The sequence below is a fragment of the Eumetopias jubatus genome, unplaced genomic scaffold, assembly GCF_037043125.1.
Source record: "Eumetopias jubatus isolate StellerSeaLion01/CBP00866 unplaced genomic scaffold, mEumJub1_p1.0 scaffold_12, whole genome shotgun sequence".
Classification (NCBI taxonomy): Eukaryota; Metazoa; Chordata; class Mammalia; order Carnivora; family Otariidae; genus Eumetopias; species Eumetopias jubatus.
In genome coordinates, this window is record NW_028274818.1 from 95,494,625 (window position 1) to 95,512,847 (window position 18,223).

At 43.6% G+C, this 18,223-nt stretch overlaps 2 protein-coding genes across 22 annotated transcripts in view; one reads left to right on the forward strand and one right to left on the reverse strand.

Moving 5' to 3' along the window:
* NIPSNAP2 (nipsnap homolog 2) overlaps positions 1 to 4,456 on the forward strand; it is a 31,676-nt gene extending 27,220 nt beyond the window's left edge. The window contains exons 9-10 of the mRNA XM_028109839.2: positions 1,957 to 2,040; positions 3,284 to 4,456. Coding sequence (XP_027965640.1) covers positions 1,957 to 2,040; positions 3,284 to 3,348 — 149 coding nt within the window. The 3' untranslated portion in view covers positions 3,349 to 4,456. The remainder of the gene's footprint in view (positions 1 to 1,956; positions 2,041 to 3,283) is intronic.
* PSPH (phosphoserine phosphatase) overlaps positions 1 to 18,223 on the reverse strand; it is a 61,253-nt gene that overhangs the window by 750 nt on the left and 42,280 nt on the right. For 20 of the 21 annotated variants that reach the window (XM_088029127.1, XM_088029128.1, XM_088029115.1 and 17 more), the window contains 5 exons: positions 17,354 to 17,512; positions 15,912 to 16,046; positions 15,124 to 15,269; positions 13,358 to 13,506; positions 10,589 to 11,066 (listed from right to left, as the gene is read on the reverse strand). In XM_088029127.1, the coding sequence (XP_087885253.1) occupies positions 10,959 to 11,066; positions 13,358 to 13,506; positions 15,124 to 15,269; positions 15,912 to 16,046; positions 17,354 to 17,493 (678 nt within the window). In that variant the 5' untranslated portion in view covers positions 17,494 to 17,512 and the 3' untranslated portion in view covers positions 10,589 to 10,958. Of the gene's footprint in view, positions 1 to 10,588; positions 11,067 to 13,357; positions 13,507 to 15,123; positions 15,270 to 15,911; positions 16,047 to 17,353; positions 17,513 to 18,223 lie in introns of those variants that run through there. The other variant, XM_028109832.2, reaches the window with a different exon arrangement.

The window sequence follows — 18,223 nt, forward strand, 5'->3', positions numbered from 1 at the left end:
CACTGGACCAGGCTCAGACTTGGGTACGTCTGGCTTCAAAGCAGGCCTTCCTACCAGGTAGCACCTCTCCTTCTACCCTTGCACTTGATGCCACTCCTCCCCCCCCTTCTGCAAGGCCTTGCTCCATCCATTTGCTCTAGCACCACCCCATCTAGGGGCTCCCTCCCCAGTAATATGTATATGCTCAAGTGCCTCCCACCTTCAAAAGCCTCGCTAACAGAAAATAATAACATAAAAGCCTCCCCAAATCCAAATGTCCATTGACGGATGAACAGATAAAACAAAATGTGGTACGTACGCACATTCATCCATAAAAAGGAGCGAAATGCCAGTACATACTACGACATAGATAAGCCTTGAAAACATTAGATTCCACTTATATGGGGTGCCTAGAATAGGCAAATTCATAGAGATAATGCCAAGTAGCGGTTACCAGGGGCTGGGGGTGGGGGCAGGGAGAATGGGGAGTTAGGGTTCAGTGGATAGAGTTTTAATTTGTGATGGTAAAAAGTTTTAGAGATGGATAATAATGAAGGGGACAACTGTGAATGTACTTAATGCCACTGAATTGTACATTTTAAAATGGTTAAAAGTAAATTTTGCTGGGGCGCCTGGGTGGCTCAGTCCGTTAAGCGTCTGGCTTCGGCTCAGGTCATGATCCCAGGGTCCTGGGATCGAGTCCCACGTTGGGCTCCGTGATCAGCGGGGAGCCTGCTTCTCCCTCTGCCTGCCCCGCTCCCCCTGCTTGTGCTCGCTCTTTCTGACAAATAAATAAAATCTTTTAAAAAAATGAAAAATAAAAAATGAAGTTAATTTGGCTGTGCATGTTTTACCATAATAATAAATTTTTAATTACGAAAATTAAAATTTGAAATGAAAAAAATAAGAACACAGCCCTCCCCAACCTGTGTTCCCTGCAAGGGGTCAGCACACAGTGCACCGGCCATGCACCTGACCTCAGTTGGAAGGCTGCTGCTTGTCACGTTAATGCTAACTGTTTTGCTCTGGGTGGTGAGAGGTACAAGATTTGTTTTCCTTCTATTTTTCAGCATCTTCAAAATTGCATGTAATAAATGTATACTCCTTTACTACTTGAGGGAAACCTTAGATGGTTAAACTCCTAGGCCTACGAGGGTAGGTCTTCTCATCAGGGAAAGGAAGTCTTGTGGAGAACAGGTGTGTGTCCCAGAATAGAAACTAGAAGCCCTGATTCTTGTCCTTGTCTTGACTGAGCCCCTGTCAAGATGCCTAGGAGGTAGTTCCCTGGTGAGTACTTGGAAGCAGGTTGCCTAGGCTGGGAATCAGAAACCAAGGCCCCCAGATGAGGTACCTGAATTGCACCACATGACACCGAAGATTCTGATGCCTTTGACCACGCTCTTCTCTCCACCTGGAGCAGCTTTCTCTTCTGTTCCTGTCGACGTTCTTTTCAACCTTCGAGACCCACGTGATCAAATCACACCCTCCAGACAGCCCTCTCGTCCCCTCCGTGCCCTTGTGGGCTTGGTTCTGAAGCATACCCCAGAGCTCAGCAGGGGCTGACCTTGCCTTTACTTGTCCTTCTGCTCTCCACTGCATTGAACACAGCCTGTCCAGCACATCATCGTAGTGCTTGGAAATGTTGAGCAAAATGGAATCGAATATTGCTTACCTGTAGCCTGACGGTTTCTGATTATAAATTTAACGTGTTATTGAAGAAATTCACTTGGTTTGAAAGGTAGGTCTTGGATCCACTGGATTTTCAAATTTAAAGAGTTGTTTATTTTGCTTCTCTCACAAGGCCTAACATAATTTTGCTCAGAGTAACCAGCTCGCAGTGATCTCAGCTTATTGTTAAATCCCCAGAGTGGTCTGTTTGAGAAAACTAGCTGAGCAGCTGACTTGATGGACATACTAGTGGAATGCAGGACATTTTGTTTGGTTTAAGCCTGCTTCTTCTGTGTGGTTCTTTTTCAGCTTACAAGGATCTTCAAACCAGGGAAGATATACGGAATGCAGCATGGCATAAACATGGCTGGGAAGAATTGGTATATTATACAGGTAATACTTTCATAAACATAAAACTTGTCATTCTTCTCATCTTATTGTTTTATGTTCTTTCCCCCTCAAGGCTAATATGTGTTTTGGTTTGTTTTTTGTTGTTGTTAAATAGTATGTTGCTCTAGGATGGTGAACAAGGTTGGGGGGGGGATGGAGAATAGTCAGATTTTTCCTTAATAGTTACCTGCCTTCTTTTCAATAAGGAAATTTCATTCTTTCAAGTATGTGGGGGGGGCACCTGGTGGACTTGGTCAGTGGAGTGTGCAACTCTTGATCTCATAAGGTTGTGAGTTCAAGCCCCACATTGAGTGTAGAGATTATTTAAAAATAAAATCTTAAAAAAAAATAGCAAGTGTGTATATTGTCTGGTACAGTTTTCAGACACTTGTATGTTGGAAATTTTACATCATTACTTTTTTTTTGTACTTTTCTATATTCTCTGAATATTTATTACACAATTTTTTTCTAAGCTTTCCCTTTCTCATCAAAATTATCTAGTCCCAAAAACACTGTAATACAGCAATTAAAAAGTAATTTTGAAAATTAATTCGACATTTTGACTTTGTGTGTGTACACGTGTATGCATGGGCATGTCCATGTATACTATGAAGTCCTGGTGGCTTGATTTTTATAAGAACAATTGGGCTGAATACAACCCAGTAATACTGACCCAGGTAGTAAGCACCAATCATGTTGCTTGTCAGGTACATTTAAGCCAGTATACTACTAAGAAGATCAAAGAGTACTTTGTTCCAGAAAATAAGTATTATCTTGTCTTTTAGGTCAAAACATCATATAATTGTATGTGACTGGTTGCTTATTCTTACATGTTCATTAGCTCCCAGAGGCGTATTTGACTCAGCAGTGAGTTTTACAAGTGCTGGTTATACAGTCACAGGCAGTATGATTTGATTTTATATGACTTTGTTTTAGCTCAGAGTTCTCAACCTTTTGAGAAAGCACCACTTTTCTTACAACATGGACTTTCCTAAGTTCCGACAAATGAAACAGATCTCCAGATAGAATCTGCTTTAATTTTCAAAAACATCTCCCGGGATGTTAACTGATCTACCCTTAGCTCGTATATTTCTGTCCCTGAGATCAGTTCTCTACTTTCCAGTACTCTGTTCTGATTCCAAGCGGCATGTCTTCTGAACATCCTCAGCAACCTGTTTGTTACTGTACATTTACCATAATCTGTTTAGAAAAGAACAAGCACAATAATCTTGATCCTTGTTTTCAGTCCCACTTATTCAGGAAATGGAATCCAGAATCATGATCCCACTGAAGACCTCACCCCTCCAGTAAACAGATTTTAGACGTGCCTACATAAATTTATGTGACAAGTATTTGTCATAAATTAATTTTAATTGTATATCAAGTGAAAAAGAAACACTGAAGTGTAAACTGCTGTATATAGCTTGTGAGAGGCCTCTTTTCTTTAAAATTTACATAATCACAAGAAAGGAAACGATTAGAGTTGGATTGTAACAGTGCTCTGTAGTCCTCTTTGAAACATCCCTGTGTTTGTTGAATACACCTTATACTACCAGCTACCCTTCTCCACCCTCTGGGAAAAGAGGGCCCAAATTAAAATTTGAATCCTCTCCAAATAGGAACCTAACCATGAAAAAAAAGTTAGCCATTTCTTTATAAAAAGCAAATCTGTTTTATAGTTACAGATTTTTAGACAAATTTCTTGTATCAGGAAGAAATATAAATTTTGTCATGTTACTCTAGCAATTTTTCTGAGCCTCAGACTCGGAACAAATTAAGAGCGTACCCAATACCTGAAAATGTTTTACTTCCCTCTCATTTTTAATCAGTTGGCATAGTAAACGACATGTCATTACTAAGCTGGTAGTGGTTGCTAAGGTACCCTTAATCAGTAATTCAGTCTTTACATAGTGTATTGTGATAGCTCGATATGAGGGGAAATAATGGCTTGACCCTGTGTATCATATGTGATTTTGAAATGAACACCTTGAATAGCACTAATTTTTATTTGTAATATTTTTCTATAATAAAACGAGTAGCATTAGGAAAAGAGGTTTTATTTTGTAAACAATCATTTGTGACCTCAGACATCCTGTAGTTAATGTTTTAGTAAGCTCATAGCAGATACTTCAAGATCATGTATGAGGGGTGGTGCATGTTGAGATTTAAGTTGGAATAAAGTGCATACTTTGTCTAGCTCTGTTTGATTTAGTTTTTTTTAACATAGTGTGCCTATTTTGTGACTGTCATCATGTGAAAGTCCCACTGAAGTGAAAAATTATGTCTGACCCCCAAATTAAAGAATTTTTGTGTAAAATAAAGTGTGAATAAATCTCAGAGCAAATGTCAAACTTTTACATGTGAATGGTTTTCTCCAAGAACCTATAAAAATCAATAAAATCCTCTTGATTTTCACATATTACTTGTTTGTAGTCTTTTTTTTTTACTGAACTTGTGCTGAGAATGACCCTGTCCCTCTTGAAAAACAGCTTGTCCCTGCTGAGTGGGCATATGTGAGTCTACAGAGCAAAATATTAAGAAAGCTCCTCAGCGTCCCCCTAGCCGTTTAGCAAAGTGTTGTGTGTTTTTTTTAAATATTTATTTATTTATTTATTTATTTGAGAGAGAGAATGAGATAGAGCATGAGAGGGGGGAGGGTCAGAGGGAGAAGCAGACTCCCTGCTGAGCAGGGAGCCCGATGCGGGACTCGATCCCGGGACTCCAGGATCATGACCCGAGCCGAAGGCAGTCGCTTAACCAACTGAGCCACCCAGGCGCCCTAGCGAAGTGTTTTGAGGACCGGGTGTTTGTACCAGGGCTTGGGGCCTGGGGGACTGGGTCAGCTGGTAGAAGAACAGGCACTTCCAAGTCCAGGCTCTGCTCCTTGACGAGGTACTTCCCGTCTTTGGTGTTCAGTTCCCTGAATCCGTAAAATGGGGAGGTGGAATCCCATGGCATTTAACATCCCTTCAGCTCTGAATCTTTGTAACTTCTTAATGCCACGGGAAGCAGGAGGAGAGAGAAGGGATGGGGAGCTCCAGCACAGAAGACCTGCATTTTAGCAGTTGTACTAATTGGGTGCTCAGAGCACGTTTGTAGGATGTGAATGAAAGAATTATTTATATGAAACTGCTTTCTACACTATATAAAGAAAAATGGTAGAAGTAGTATTACTGGTGAATTAGCTTTACTGGTGATCTAGCTATTCGGAACTGGGAAAAAAAACTGCTAGGAACGGAGGGAATTTTCACTTACAAGTTGTGTGGACTTGAACCCTGCAGAAGTCCGGAATTTTCTATCATTCACTAGGGCGTTAAGGTTCTCCAGAGACACAGAACCAATAGGATATCTAGATGAGATACGCGTAAGAAGAGACAGGAATTGGCTCATGGTTATGGAAGCCAAGAAGTCCCAGAATCTGCCATCTGCCCGCTACAGAACCAAGAAAACCAATGGTACAATTCTGTCCCAAGTCCAAAGGCCTGAGAATCAGGAGAGCTGATGGTTTAACTCCTAGTCCAAGGTCAGAGGCCCAGGAACCAGGAGCTCCAGTATCTGAGAGCAGAAGATGAACACCCCATCTCACGCAGAGAGCCTACATCTGCCCTTCCTTGTTCCACTTGGGCCTACATCTGCCCTTCCTTGTTCCACTTGGGCCACCAATGGATCAGATGCCCCCCTACATCGATGAGGAGGATCTGTATACTCATTCTGTTGAATCAAATGCTAATCCTCCAGGAACACCCTCACAGGCACACCCAGAGATGTTTTAGCAGCTACCTGGACATCCCTTAGGCCGTCAAGTTGACCTATAAAATTAACCCTCACAACTGAGCTCACAGTTGGTGAATGAGTTAGATGAGGCTCTCTAAACTGCATCATCCACCCAACTCCCTATCCAGGGGCCATTCGGTATCTGGTGAGCACCATGATGTCCAGATGCCAAATAGAATATGCAAGAATGAGGTTTTCTTTTAGAAGCTTTGCTTTTCTCTTTTTGTGTTGCTTTCTTAAAGGAGCTTTCTGTTCAGAAAAGCACAGAGCAACAAACTGTAAAATGGAGCTCTTTCAGAATATACCCTACTCTAGGAAGAGGAATTTCTGTCCTAATTAAGTCATTGGATTTCACAAAGCAGCCTGCCTCACGCTAGGCTTTAGTCTTCCTTCAAGTCAACAAATACTGAGTTTCTGTTATGTGCCAAGCATCAGACACAGGGAAGAACATCATGAACAAAACATGATCCCTGCCTTTGTGAAGCTTACAGTCCAGTGAGAAGAGACTGGCAATTAAAATATAAAATACTCTTAAGTTACATGATATGGTAGAAGTTGATACGTGCTCTAGTGGGGGAAGGTAGAACAGGGTAATGGAGATCAGGAATCTAAGGGTGGGCTGTGAGAGGCGGTATGCAGTATTGTCAGTTGGCCTCGCTGAAAAGCTGAGATCTAAGCAAAAACTTGAAGGAGGTGACAAAGTTAGCCAGCATTTGGAAGGGAATCCCACCATGCTGAGGGAATGGCTGCAGCAGAGGCCCTAAGGCAGGGTCATGCCTGGCATGCACTAGAGCGGTGGAGACCAGTGGCTGAAACAGGAGAGGGAGGACTTGGTGGGAGAAGCCAGAGGTCATGGGGCTGGATCAGTAGAGTGTTGGGAGCCCCTGGAGGGACCTTGACTTTTACTCTGAGATGGGATCCACTGGAAGGTATTGAGCAGAGGAAGGGCATGATCTGACTTAACATTTTAAATGGTGGCTTGGACTAGGGGTAGCAGTGGAAGTAGGGAGAATGGTGAAATTCTGATTTTATCTTGACAGCAGAGCCAAGATGATTTCCTGAACGAATGATTGTGGAGTGTGAATGAAAGAAAAAAAGATCAAGTGACCGAAGTCCTGTCCTCCACAACTGGAAGGATGGAAGGCTGTATGTAGGTGGTTAGGTGCAACAGATTTGGGGAAGTGAAGATCAGGAATTGTTTTGCTCGTACTGAGTTTGAGATGGTCTATGCAGATACCCAGGTGGAGATACCAGGTAGGCACGTGTGAATTCTGCAGTTTAGGAGAGCAGTCTCACCTGGAGATAGGCATTTGCGAATTGTCTGCATAGAGAATTTAAAGTCTTATGGGGAGTGCGTGTAGACAGAGAAGACAACCAGGGTAAGGAGGAACCAGGAAGAGAGTGAAAACCCATCAGGGAAAGAGGAAAAAACTCAAGGAAGTGGGATGTCATGAAAGCTAAGTGAGCAAAGTCCGTCAAGGATGAGATCACCCGTGCCAAATGCTGCTGCGAGACTGGGTTAGAGGAGGTCTGAAAACTGACCGCTAACTGAGTAACATGGTGGTCACTCGGTGACTTACAAGAACGTTCTCTCATTATGCTACTTTATCAAATAATCACTATTTTACCAATTCCTGCCCAATCTGTCACATCCTTTTATTAAATGCCCATAGAAGAATGAATTGTATTATTTTGTGCCACTACAAATTTTCATTAGGAATATTCAAAACTTCCAAACTCATTTTCCATTCGTTGGGTGTAAGCCTGGTGAATATTACTTGCACAAGCCCACTCATTTTTTTTTTAAGATTTTATTTATTTATTTGAGAGAGAGAGAATGAGAGATAGAGAGCATGAGAGGGAAGAGGGTCAGAGGGAGAAGCAGACTCCCCGCTCAGCAGGGAGCCGATGTGGGACTCGATCCCGGGACCCCGGGATCATGACCTGAGCCGAAGGCAGTTGCTTAACCAACTGAGCCACCCAGGCGCCCACAAGCCCACTCATTTTTAATTATCATTTATGTGGTATCATCCCTACTTCTTTTCAAAAGCCCTCTAGGACCCACACTTTGCTCTCCTAAAACCAGCATTTGACAGAACGTATTTCTTTCCCCCTTATTCATACCATGGCTGCCTGTGAAAGAGCCTTTCTTCAGTTCTGCATTATATTTATTAAATTGATACCTTCAGTTTCTGGCTGGGACACAGTAGATGTTCAATAATGTGCTTGATGAATGGACAGAAGGAAGGGAGGTGGAAAGTAAATGGAGAAAGGGAAGATAAGAAAAGAGAAAGTATGGAGGGCGCCCGGGTGGCTCAGTTGGTTGGGCGACTGCCTTCGGCTCAGGTCATGATCCTGGAGTCCTGGGATCAAGTCCCATATCTGGCTCCCTGCTCTGCGGGGAGTTTGCTTCTCCCTCTGACCCAACCCCCTCTCATATGCTGTTTCTCTCTCTCTCTCTCTCTCTCTCATTCTCTCTCTCTCAAATAAATAAATAAAATCTTAAAAGAGAAAGTATGGAGACTGTCAGCTCCAACTGACATGAGGCTCTCGGAAAGCTGGGCAGTGTCTTTATTCATACTATTTTTGATGCAAGTTCTAGCGATCCTTGGAAATTAAGATACATGCCCAGGTAAACTCAGTAAAAACAATTCAAAAGGAAAATAATAAACATACATCAAAATATGTTCAGAGGTGGAAACTGATCAGCAAAGTACTGAATGGTCCTCTATTAACTAGTGCTAAAACTAGGACTCTTTGCAGAGTTCAATGACCATTGAAAATGAAACCACTTGAATATTTTGTAAAATAGGTCTTCCAACCTAGGGAATAAAATCTCATCTACTGCATTAATATACATTAACACCTGTGATCACAGTGTTAAGTGTTAGCTTACGGTAGATTCTCCTGGCCCCAGTAAATTAACTCTCCAGCAACGCACACGATGAAGAACGCTGTGGAAATCATTGGCCCGAGCTCCAGCTCTGAAAGTCATTAACTTTTGTGAGCTTGCTGCCGTCTGTTAAAAAGACAGCGGTATCTATGCTGCTGACCTCAGGGTTGTGAGAATCACATGAGGACATGTGAAAACACCTTGGAAATGTGAAAGTAAGCAGTGTGACATGTGGTCAGATCACTGCCCAGGTTTTCTGAACCTGATCATAACAATCCTGAGGGTCACAGAGGCCAAAGCCATTATGCTTGTGCCAACATTTACTGAGGCCGACCACTTGAATCTCTGGAATCCTCTAGAATCCTCCTAGGCTCCTGCCCCAGGTCTGGAACGCTCTGCCCAGCTCTTGGGAGTGACAGCCCAGCGGGCTGCCCCAGGAGTCATGGAGAAACATTTGTCTCCAGGAGAAGAGAGAGAAGAATCCTAACAGCAAACCACAGAAGGGGGCTGGCGTATGAGATAAATGCCATGGGGTTGTCTCTTTTTTTTAAGCAGATAAAAGCTTTGAGGGACTTCCACCGTTTCAATTTAATTTAATTTAATTTAATACCACGAAAACCCTGAATTCTTAACTTTACCGGCTTAAAAGGGTCCTGTTCAGGCCGCTGCGCTGGGGAAGGCCGGCCTTGGAAGCGTTAGGGGCCAAAAGCTCCTGGGTCCTCCGCCCACCGCCCGCGGCTCCCGCCCGCGCGCTGGGTCCCCGGGGGACGGCAGTACGCAGCCCTCCGCGGAGCCGGCCCGCCCGGGGCCTGCCCCAGAGCTCGGCTGGGCTCAAAGTGCCCAAGCCCCGGAACGGCCGGCGGGCGAGCTGCCGGCAAGCACCCTCACCGCCTCGTCGTGTGGGGTCTCATTTAAACGTTGCCCACACCTATGTGACGGCTCTCCGCTCGCAACTCGGATTTGGAAGGAAATCTGATTCATCTGATTTGGTTATTTGGCTACATAATAACCTGATTATTTGACCAAATTTGATTATTTGGTTAAATTATAAGTTTTTCAAGTAATTTCCTATATTCAACCCTTCCGGGCCTTTCTACTTAATTGTCGACTGCATGCCTCTCCCTAGAGCTGTGCTTTATCCTCCCTCATTTTTCTGCCAGGGAGGGTATATGACCGCATACTTTCAAAGCATGTTCTGAAATCTTGGCACCGCACAGAATAAACACAAACCTGGCTTTCAGGTCTTTCCAAGTCCTCTGTTAAGAAAGAATGGTTCATATAGGCTATTAGGAGGTACTTCTTAATTCATTTAAGGCGAAACTCATTTGGGATGAGTAAAATGTGTTCTTAGTTCTTTTACTTCATGTGATTATCAAATGCCCCCTTTTTTTTTTTTAAAAAAGAGTTTGTTTATTTGACAGAGAGAGACACAGCAAGAGAGGGAACGCAAGCAGGGGGAGTGGGGGAGGGAGAAGCAGGCTTCCTGTAGAGCAGGGAGCCTGAGGCGGGGCTCGATCCCAGGACCCTGGGACCATGACCCGAGCCGAAGGCAGACGCTTAACCACTGAGCCACCCAGGCGCCCCTCAAATGCCCATTTTTTAAGGTCACTACTTTTGTCTAAGGCTCCATTTTCTTTTAAAAGCCTTTGTAACAGTCCCAATATGACAAATTCCAAGAGCTAAGAAAGCACCTCCAGCTCTCTGGCCCAGTGTGAGGGTTGGTGGGGGCTGCCCTGTGACCAGCACGATGCCCTGTGATCAGGGTGGGGTCTCCAACTCCTTCGTTCCTTGCCTGGAGGTTGTTTCTACTCAAACACTGAAAGTACTTGAAATATTTGATATTGAAATACATGATAGGCAGAAAGTGACAATGCCACCAATCTGTACTGATATATGGATAAACTTTTATTTACCTACCAAAGGGAAAACCAACATTTACTTAAAGCTGCCTAACCCATATCTCCAATAGGGAAGGTGTTTCATTTACTATCCACCTTTAAAAGGTTTCAAATAAAATATCGCTAGGAAAATACATAAAGAATTCAGATTATAAAACTCTCCAGCTAATTAATGGTCATAATAATGCTGGGATTGCAGTTAAAAAAGAGCAATTTTCCATAGTTTACTTGGAAGTACAGATAATCAGTACCACATCTATACATTAAGTTGTAATAGGCAATTGTAAGCAAACGGTATCAAACTGTAACTTTAAAAAATTAACCTGAAGTTGTTATGAACCGTATAAAAATTGATATTATTCTTCCAGTTCTCCCAAAAGCTCTACAAAATCAGTGATGTACCATTGTGCATTGTCTTTTACTTGTTGTCTGATCACATTTCCTCCAAATCCAATGAAAACATCCTAAGAGGGAAAAAAAAGAGGAAAGAGTTAAAAAAAAAAAAAAAAAGATACAGCAACACCCTGGGGCAGTAAGTGTTATTTGAAAGAATAAACTGTTTGTGTAAAGACAGGTAAAGCCCAGCCTCGAGGGGGTGCCTCCCCAGCTCCCTGGGCCTCCTTGCCTCCTTGCCTCCCCTGTCCCAAGAATGAAGGAGTCAGGGCACCACTGCTGCAAATCCATTCAGGCTGGGGTCATTGCAGGCTTCAAGGAGAAATCAAGCCCCTTTAAAACCAGTAAAATTGCTTACAAAGATAAAATCCCATCAGGTGGTAAATGTCTTTAGTTCTCAACTGGATGCAGGCACAGCCAGGCCAGGCAATCTCAAAGAGGGAAGATGAAAGAGAAGCCTAGGGTGCAGCTGAAGTCCCACTGGGCCTAGAATCAGGGCCAGAGCAGGTATCTCCTGACAGGTGCTCTGGGTGAACCTGACGGACCTCCCTCCCAGGGAGGGTGTGGTTCTGGGCCAAAGGAGATGACAGCCCCACCATCTGCCGGCAGCACTCCACTTTCCATCATTAAAATTATTTAAATGTTACGTCTATGTTGTTTCCTTAATTTCTACCGAGTGATGCCTTCTTTTAAATGGTATTTTCTCTTTTTGATCTTTTAAATGGTATTTTCTCTTTTTCTGCCAGGATAGAGGCACATTATACCTAATTTGGACATTCAAAATTCTTTTACTTGCCTTTTCTCTTCATTTTTGTTTTCAGACGACACAAGGGGGCAAAAGTAACGAGATTCTGACCTTCCAGCTAAATTTAGCCTCCTAACTGAGCTTCCTGCCGCTGTGGCAGCCCTTACTGCATGCACCACCAACTCAGCTGTCCTAACACACTGATGCATTCCTTCTCTGTCCAGAAGCCTTCCAGGGTTCCCCACGACCTAATGGTAACACCCAAGAGCCTGATACATAAAGTCTTCATCAGTTGCTGAAGAGAAAGCCCATTCCTGCCGGGTCTTGCCCCCTGACCGGCCCAGGTCCGTGCCTAGTACATGCCCACTCTGCTCTGCTGCCCCCTCCCTCAGTCCTGCCAGGCCTTCACGCGGTGGCCACTAACCTTCCTCCAGATCACTCATTCCTCTGACCACTTCTGAGGGCTACACACCTGCATGCGCACACTCGCGCTTGGTTCAGTCAGGCCATGTCATCTTCTGATGACTGCTAGGGTCCTCTGGAATTTATAGTTTTGTCATTTCTTGACATCAGGATGAGCAGCTCCCTGACAGAACTAGGCACCGTTTCCTTCCACACACTCCTCATAAAACTAGCCCAGCTTTTGTGACTTAGTCAACCCCAATGTGGGTTGTAAATCATCTCAAGATGTCTCATCTTGAATTGACTCAAGTCAGTTAAAAGGATCCAAAGATTCTTTAACCACTCTGGGTTAATCATTTACAGAGACAACTATTTTTAGATCTCAGGAAACTAATAAAAAGTTCACCACTATATTTTTGGTTCAGTTTTTCTTTAGGATGAGATGATAAGGGCAAAGTCCTACGTGAAAGGGACACATCTGATATTCAGGAACACTTGCTATACAGGCTGTTTCCTGCTAGTCTCAGAAAACAGCATTCATTCAGAAAAACAAAATGCTTTAACACAGGCACATTATCAAACCTCATGAGCCGCTGTTCCCTAACCAGTAACAAGCAGAAGATAATGTATGAAGAAATACTTTATCAAATATAAAAAAGACAGGGGCGCCTGGGTGGCTCAGTCGTTAAGCGTCTGCCTTCAGCTCAGGTCATGATCCCAGCGTCCTGGGATCAAGCCCCACATCAGGCTTCCCACTCAGTGGGAAGCCTGCTTCTCCCCCCACCCCTCCCCACCCCTCCCCAACCCCCCCCCCCCGCTCCTGCACGCTCCCTCTCTCTCTCCCTCACATGCACGTGCATGCTCTCTCTCTCAAATAATGAAATCTTATATATATAAAGACATTAAAATTTTGATTACAGTTGTAAGAGCTGTCTTATTATTTGTGGTATTGTTTGGGGAAGTAAAGCCGAACCTGGAGCACACACCTGGGCTGAGAGGTGGCAGGAAGGGGGTCGTAAAGTTCTAAGTGGTTTTCTTCCTTAGGTTTGCAAAAAGTCGGCTGACATGCTGAGATTGAAGTTGTTTTATTTGTTTTGGTTTTTTTACAGTGATACCTAGAAGTTCTCGTTTAACTGTCACCGATCTTACGGAGTTCTAAATCAGCCATCTAAAACAAAAATACAACCAGAAAAGGCCAGCACACTCGATACATACAGCAGGAGGGCAGGCTTCCATGTCTGTGGCTCCATCTCCAATCATGACTATTTTCTTAAATTGAAATTTTTCCTTTAAAAGTTTAATAACTTTTCCTTTCCCACCAGATTCGGCTGTTGGCTGCATCTCATCAAAACCTGCATATTCACCTTAAAAGAGCAGTTAAAACAGTGTCAGTGATCCACAGAATTATACCAGTAGGGCCAGCTTTGTGCACAGATGATACCCTCACTTAAATGTCACGGAGAAAGCTAAAAATGGCCCTCAGTAAAGTAACACAGCCTGGATTTCCACACCTACTTCCCCGCATAAACAACCTCTGCCTTTAAACTGCAGATCCCTCTTGTTGAGGTTACTCCTTTAGGTCATAAACACCTTGGGGTCAATCGGTTTTATCCTCTAAGCTGTCAGAGTTGTAACTCTCAAACCTCGCTCAGGTGGCAGAACACCATGAAACAATAATATATTGACGTTTTTTAAAAAGTTAATATATAATTTCATCAAAGAGGAGATTCCAACTTATATTTGATGGATTTTCTTTCTTACAGTAATTACCACACTCCCTGTCTACATTTTTTTTAATGATCTGTGCCTGTAGACCCTTCAAAAATGTTCCACCAACACATTTAACATTTTAAAATTAACATTATTTGGTTTTGGGGTGCCTGGGTGGCTCAGTCGGTTGGGCGTCTGCCTTCAGCTCAGGTCATGATCCCAGGGTCTGGGGATCGAGTCCCACATCGGGCCCCCTGCTTGGCAGGAAGCCTGCTTCTCCCTCTCCCTCTGCCTCTGCAGCTCCTCTTGCTTGTGCTCTCTCTCTCATTCTTTCTCTATGTCAAATAAATAAATAAAATCTTAAAACAAAAACAAAAACATTATTTGGTTTTAAGGATGTCAGCCACCCGTTGCCTTAACTAGAGACCTCCTGAGATGGTAGTAACCACAGCCGCAGCTCTGCGATGGTCCAGAGAAGGGCCAGGAGGCACTTCAAACCCAGTGACAGAGCAGTGACTCGCTGCTAACAAACTCTCCCTCCTGGGCCTAAACTGGTTCAAATACATAAGAGCTCTCAAAAAAACTGAAATATAACACATAACAAAATGAGTCATGTGGGTACACGGGAATCAAGTGCAGACGTTTATATTCTGAGAGAGATTAGATGGACACACTAAAGCCAGAAGAGGTGATGGCCTAAGTCTATTTCACAGAACAAAGGATACCAAGAAGCAAAAGACATCAGTCGAGAGAATCCTTCATCTCAGAAAAAAAAAAAAAAAAATAGAGGGTATTATGCTAAGTGAGATAACTCAGTCAGAGAAAGACAATTATCATAGGATTTCACTCATATGTAGAAGTAAAGAAACATAACAGAGGATCATAGGGGAAGGGAGGAAAAAATAAAATAAGACAAAATCAGAGAGGGAGACAAACCATGAGACTCTTAACTCTAGGAAACAAAACTGAGGGTTGCTGGAGGGGCGAGGGGTGGGGGGACGGGGTAACTGGGTGATGGGCATTAAGGAGGGCACGTGATGTGATGAGCACTGGGTGTTCTATGCAATTGATGAATCACTGAACTCTACCTCTGAAACTAATAATACACTATTTTAATTAATTGAATTAAAATAAATTAAATTAAAAAAAAGAATCCTTCATCTCAATATTTAACTCTGAGGCTGCCTTAAGTTGCATTCCAACAGACATTATATAAGATATTGAACAATAAAACTGACAAGAAAGGGAAAATGGTACCATTAAAGTCTTACCATTAAAGTAGAATTTCAGCCTATTGGCAAAAACATTGGTTGACGGGATATTGAGCTTTGAAGCAACGTGCTCTACAATGCTCCTAAAGCCACCAGATATTAGGAAAACCTGAACATTTCGCTCTTGGAGGCGACTTACTAGCTCCCTGCAAAAAAAGAAATATAAAACACCAAAATGATTAATATAAAAGAAAAAACATGAAACATGAATAGGAAACTAAAATACATTTTTTTCTTCTCAAAGCATTTGCCCAAATATATTGGATAGGTATATTGCCTGGTTAATCATAATGTTTTATGTATTTTTTAAAAGATTTTTTTTTAATTTATTTGAGAGAGAGAGCTAGAGAGAGAGAGAGAGCACACAGAGAGGGAGAGGGATAGAAGCAGACTCCCCGCTGAGCGGGGAGCCCAACACAGGGCTTGATCCCAGGCCGCTGGGATCATGACCTGAGCCGAAGGCAGACGCTTAACCACTGAGCCACCCAGGTGCCCCATGTATGTTTTTCTAAATGCACCTAGAAATTAATAGGTGGGGCTGGACTGCTTAGGAAACCATCCCACAACTCTATTCTGCCCATGAATCTAGAAACACAAAATGAAGAGGAAGCTTAGGCTCTCCCTCAGGAGAGATGACTTGGGCAGGGCCAACCACTCAGGACCACACGTAAGAGCTGAAAGGAGCAGGGAGAAGGGAGGGCTAGAGCGATGATGAGAGACTCTCGAGGACATCCCCCCAAATGCAGGTGCTGACAGAGAGACAGTACCCAGACCGGGGCTTCTCTTACCTTATGCCCGGGGTCAGGTGTGGGGGGTGCTCTGCTATGAGCCTTTGCACCTGTTCCCTGGAGGGCTGGATCAGAGCTAAGCGCTCTGTGAGGGCAGCCTTGAAAGGCACTGCCCCACCCATGGCTCGCCGCGTCCTAGGAGGAAGACCCAACCATCAGGCTAGCCATGTCAGATGTCCCTGAAGTCTACACCTTACCTCCCTAGCTCGTCCAACGTCCACCCGTGAGGAAGGGGCTACCTAGAGCCCCACCATACGGCAGACATGCTACAATGCCATGGGAGCAAGGCCTGGTAATAAACTTCCTGAAAATTTGCTTGAGAATCATATTAATATTTTGTGGCCACGTCTTGGTTTTATTTTTTTATTGTTATGTTAATCACCATACGTTACATCATTAGTTTTTGATGTAGTGTTCCATGATTCATTGTTTGTGCATCACACCCAGTGCTCCACGCAGAACGTGCCCTCTTTAATACCCATCACCAGGCTAACCCATCCCCCCACCCCCCTCCCCTCTAGAACCCTCTGTTTGTTTTTCAGAGTCCATCGTCTCTCATGGTTCGTCTCCCCCTCTGACTTACTCCCCTTCATTCTTCCCCTCCTGCTATCTTTTTTTTTTCTTAACATATGTTGCATTATTTGTTTCAGAAGTACAGATCTGTGATTCAACAGTCTTGCACAAATCACAGCGCTCACCATAGCACATACCCTCCCCAGTGTCTATCACCCAGCCACCCCATCCCTCCCACCCCCCACCACTCCAGCAACCCTCAGATTGTTTCCTGAGATTAAGAATTCCTCATATCAGTGAGGTCATATGATACATGTCTTTCTCTGATTGACTTATTTCACTCAGCATAACACCCTCCAGTTCCATCCACGTCGTTGCAAATGGCAAGATCTCATTCCTTTCGATGGCTGCATAATTGTGGCCACGTCTTGCATCAAATGCAGCTGAACATGAAATGGTCCGTGACCTGGTGACTGCAGGCAGCAATGCGGAGGGTAGGAAGGAGGGAAGACTCTCACCCAGGAATAAGCTGAGAGACTCTGAACCAAAACTAGCTTTCTAGCAAACCACTGAGGCCACACATTCAACCGCGACACAAAGCACTGGACGCTTGGTGACCCCCTACCCTGTCATCTTCTTTGGTTAGTTATAGCCATAGTTTCCCTGACTGAGCTAAAAGCATGTCATCCATATTTATTTGTAAGAGGCAACAATTTTTTTTTGTGGTCCTAAGAATTTGTATAAATGGATGACTGGATGATGTACACTAGCGAATTCAGCTCTGAGTGAAGGAAGAAGCTTACTGCCCATGATTTGCAGTCAGGGACTAAAAATCGGGGAGTTGTGGCCCTGGTCCTGCATGTCACCCAAAAGTCACTCTCTTTTGCAATTCTTTATCATTTCATAAAGTGAATAAATACTGTTCCTACATTTCTGACACAGCATCCTCAACTCCACAGAATTTGGCTAGCTCATCAATTCCTTCTTCTCTGATGACAGTGCTATCAACATCAAAGCAGACTGCATCCGCTGAACAGAAAAGTTTCCTCAACTCTGAATGGGAGACCATCCTTGGAAGAATCTTCCTCCTACAACACAAAAAGATAAATATATTTAAAGACCCATCATCATAAAAAGATCCAATTTTGCTTACTAATGCCAATATACTTTGATCCGTGTCTAAGTCAGCATATCCCACATAAACATGGACTCATGGGCTCATTCGTTTTTAACACAAAGTCAGCACCTTCTAAATGTCAGGTTCTGGGGATACAAAGATGAGCAGGACCAAACTCTTCTCTACTGAAGGTACCAACTTATAAATATATTTGATGTTCAACCAATATTCAGCAATTTTTGACCTGACAATTATTGCAATAAGGCAAGTTCTGAAGTGGAAACAGGTATAAGATACTAAAGATATTATGGGCACACAGAGAAAAATGCTTAACCTCGCCTATGAGACAGGGCTTCCAGGGGCATAGAAATTCGAACCGAATCTTGAAGGGTAAGTGGCCTGAGTGGGTTATTAAAGGACAGGGCATCGGTTTGGTGGGTGCTGGGAGTAGGGGGCAGGGAGATGGAGGAAAGAAGAGAGGGTAATGATGGCAGAAAGAAGAGCAGGGGCAAAGGCAAGGAGCAAGAATGATGGATGACATGCTGGAAGCTGCCCAGTGGAGTCCAACTGCCAGGCGGGGCACCAGGGGGGTCCTGGGCCGGGCTGATGAGTTTGGATTTTAACATCTAGGTAATGGAAAACCTTGAAAGGCTTTTCGCCACAGAAGAGAGGTCAGAGCTGA